General features: G+C 45.2%; 1 protein-coding gene across 1 annotated transcript; it reads right to left on the bottom strand.

The window, feature by feature from the left end:
- Positions 1–1,605: 1,605 nt before the first annotated feature.
- On the bottom strand, positions 1,606–2,396 carry LOC116863364 (protein PBMUCL2-like; the record flags this gene model as incomplete). Its single annotated transcript, XM_032850829.1, has 1 exon — positions 1,606–2,396. A coding segment is annotated over one exon (791 nt), but the record flags the coding sequence as incomplete, so codon positions are not given.
- Between the last annotated feature and the right edge of the window lie 53 nt (positions 2,397–2,449).

The following is a 2,449-nucleotide window of genomic DNA, read 5'->3' as shown; positions in this document are numbered from 1 at the left end:
TTCCTCTCTTGTGGTGAGTTACCAAGCTCCTATTCCCAGCTCCCAGCTCTATGACTCCTTCCTAGTTTGCCATTTTCTTTAGAGCTTGACACTTACCTGTAGAGGTACATAATTTCCAAAAAATTTGAAGTCACATAGGGAAAATAAAACTACTTTGATAAATCGAATTAGAGGGTAAGATGAAAATATAGATATAAGATAATTCTTATCCTTTAAACATTTTTTGGTTAAATGTTTATAACAATTAGCAAGTTTGAGAATACAAATTTTCCTCTTACTCCCTGTACTCTGAGCCTTTTGAACCATCTCTTGTTTTTAGTCTTTATAAGAAGTTAAGAAAGTGCCATAGCTAGTGACTGCTCTGTATCAGCTCTTAGAGGCCTGGGTTGGAGGGCAGAAACTATCTACCAACCTGGAGCAAGAGTGTCTGAATTTTCATAGTGATCCACATAATTAGAAATCCACTTGTTCGTGTAACAGTGAAGTCAAGAGGGTCCTCCCTCTACCAGTAAATACTCAGTGTGACTCACATGTGTATCAAGTACTTATACAGGCTATTATTCTCGTTTTCCTCTTGTCAGACATTCATCAGAATGTTCTAGTTTCATAGTGTGACATCAGAATGTTCTAGTTTCATAGTGTGATTCTGGTGGAATTAAACATGAACACCCCAACTGAATAATGCATTCTTTTTGGCTTACATCATACTTACAAATTGATCCCAAGCTATGGGTTTGCCTCTTGGGGCAGAGGTCAGTGCACAGTAGCATCAATGACCAAAAGACTTAATGAGGCTTAATGACCTGCGTGAGCTAGCTCCTCATGTAAGCTGCCACTTGTTAAGATTTCAATGGGAACTTAATTCTTAGGTCAGGATGGCCAAAAAGGACCAGGCCTTCCCTATCCAGCAGAAGTCAGACCTTGAAGGCTTAGGTCTTAGACCAAAAGTCAATACGAGCAAGCAACAAGGCTGGCATAGAGTCTTTATCTTCTCTTGTAGAAACAATGGAGCCCCTCAGAGGACAAAACATACCTAGAGCCCCACTGTGAGAGCTCTCACCAATTGTCTCTCCAATATAGAGTAGCCATGCTCATAAAAATCTACTCAAACCTGGTTTTAAAAAATCTCCTGCAGAATTTCAGAGTGGGTGGTAATCAAAACAAAATAACATTGTTTTTGAGATGAGTGGGCCATTCAAAATGTTTCTATTTCATCCTTTCCTCTTACCACCAATTTCTTGTATTTTTATGAAAATTTCCAAATTTTTATATCTATTTATACATAATGGTTTATGCCTTTTTCTAACTCTCACCATGCCTTACTGTATTTGTGCTTTTATTTTCCTTTTTCTGTCTGCTTTATCTTCCTCCATACTCTCTTCCCCTTCCCTCTTTCTTTATGTCCCCCTCTGTCTCTAACACCTTACTCTCTTCCTTAGTTCTGTCCTCATTTTTTATGCTTCTTGCTCCTCTCCTTTCTCCCCATCTACCTCCCTCTGTCTTTCCAAAGCTTTATGTAGGTTTCCTCACCTCTGACAATTTATCATGCCTCAACTCCTCATGCCCACATCCTCTTCTCAGATACCCTTTTTCCTATAATGACCTTCACATTCCTGGGCCAATACTCACCACAAAGAAGCCAAGTCCAACAAAGAGTGAAACTGCCACTGTGGTGGCGGCCAGGGAGATGAGGATGATTCCGATAGGTGTCAGCCGCCTAGTGGGTTTCACTGAGGTTACTGAATCTGTTCCCTCAGGGCGAGTGTCTGGATGTTTACTGGTGTAGTGTTTGGTGGTCCCCGGGTCTGCAGTAAAAGAGTCTTCAGTGGTCCCCACCTCTGCAGTGGTATGGTCATTGTTGGTCCCCAGGTCTGCAGTGGTATGGTCTTCTGTGGTCTCCGGGTCCACAGTAGTATAGTCCTCGGTGGTCCCCGGGTCTGCAGTGGTATGGGCCTCAGTGGTCCCCACGTCTGCAGTGGTATGGTCCTCCGTGGTCCCTAGGTCTGCAGTGGGATAGTCCTCGGTGTTCCCCACGTCTGCAGTGGTATGGTCCTCCGTGGTCCCCGGGTTGGCCATGGTATAGTCCTCTGTGTTTCCCATGTCTGCAGTAATGTAGTCCTCGGTGGTCCCCACGTTGGCAGTGGTGTAGTCCTTGGTGGTCCCTACATCTGCAGTGGTATAGCCCTCGGTGGTCCCCGGGTCTGCAGTGGTGTAGTCCTCGGTGGTCCCCAGATCTGCAGTGCTGTAGTCCTCTGCAGTGGTGTAGTCCTTGGTTGTCCCCACATTGGCAGTGGTGTAGTCCTCGGTGGTCCCTATGTCTGCAGTGCTGTAGTCCTCTGCAGTGGTGTAGTCCTTGGTTGTCCCCACATTGGCAGTGGTGTAGTCCTCGGTGGTCCCTACGTTGGCAGTGGTGTAGTCCTCGGTGGTCCCTACGTCTGCAGTGGTGTAG

Source organism: Lontra canadensis, unplaced genomic scaffold (assembly GCF_010015895.1).
Source record: "Lontra canadensis isolate GAN:19392208 unplaced genomic scaffold, GSC_riverotter_1.0 scaffold978, whole genome shotgun sequence".
NCBI classification, from domain to species: domain Eukaryota; kingdom Metazoa; phylum Chordata; class Mammalia; order Carnivora; family Mustelidae; genus Lontra; species Lontra canadensis.
Note: the sequence above shows the minus strand (reverse complement) of the source record. Positions and strands in the feature narration are given on the sequence as shown.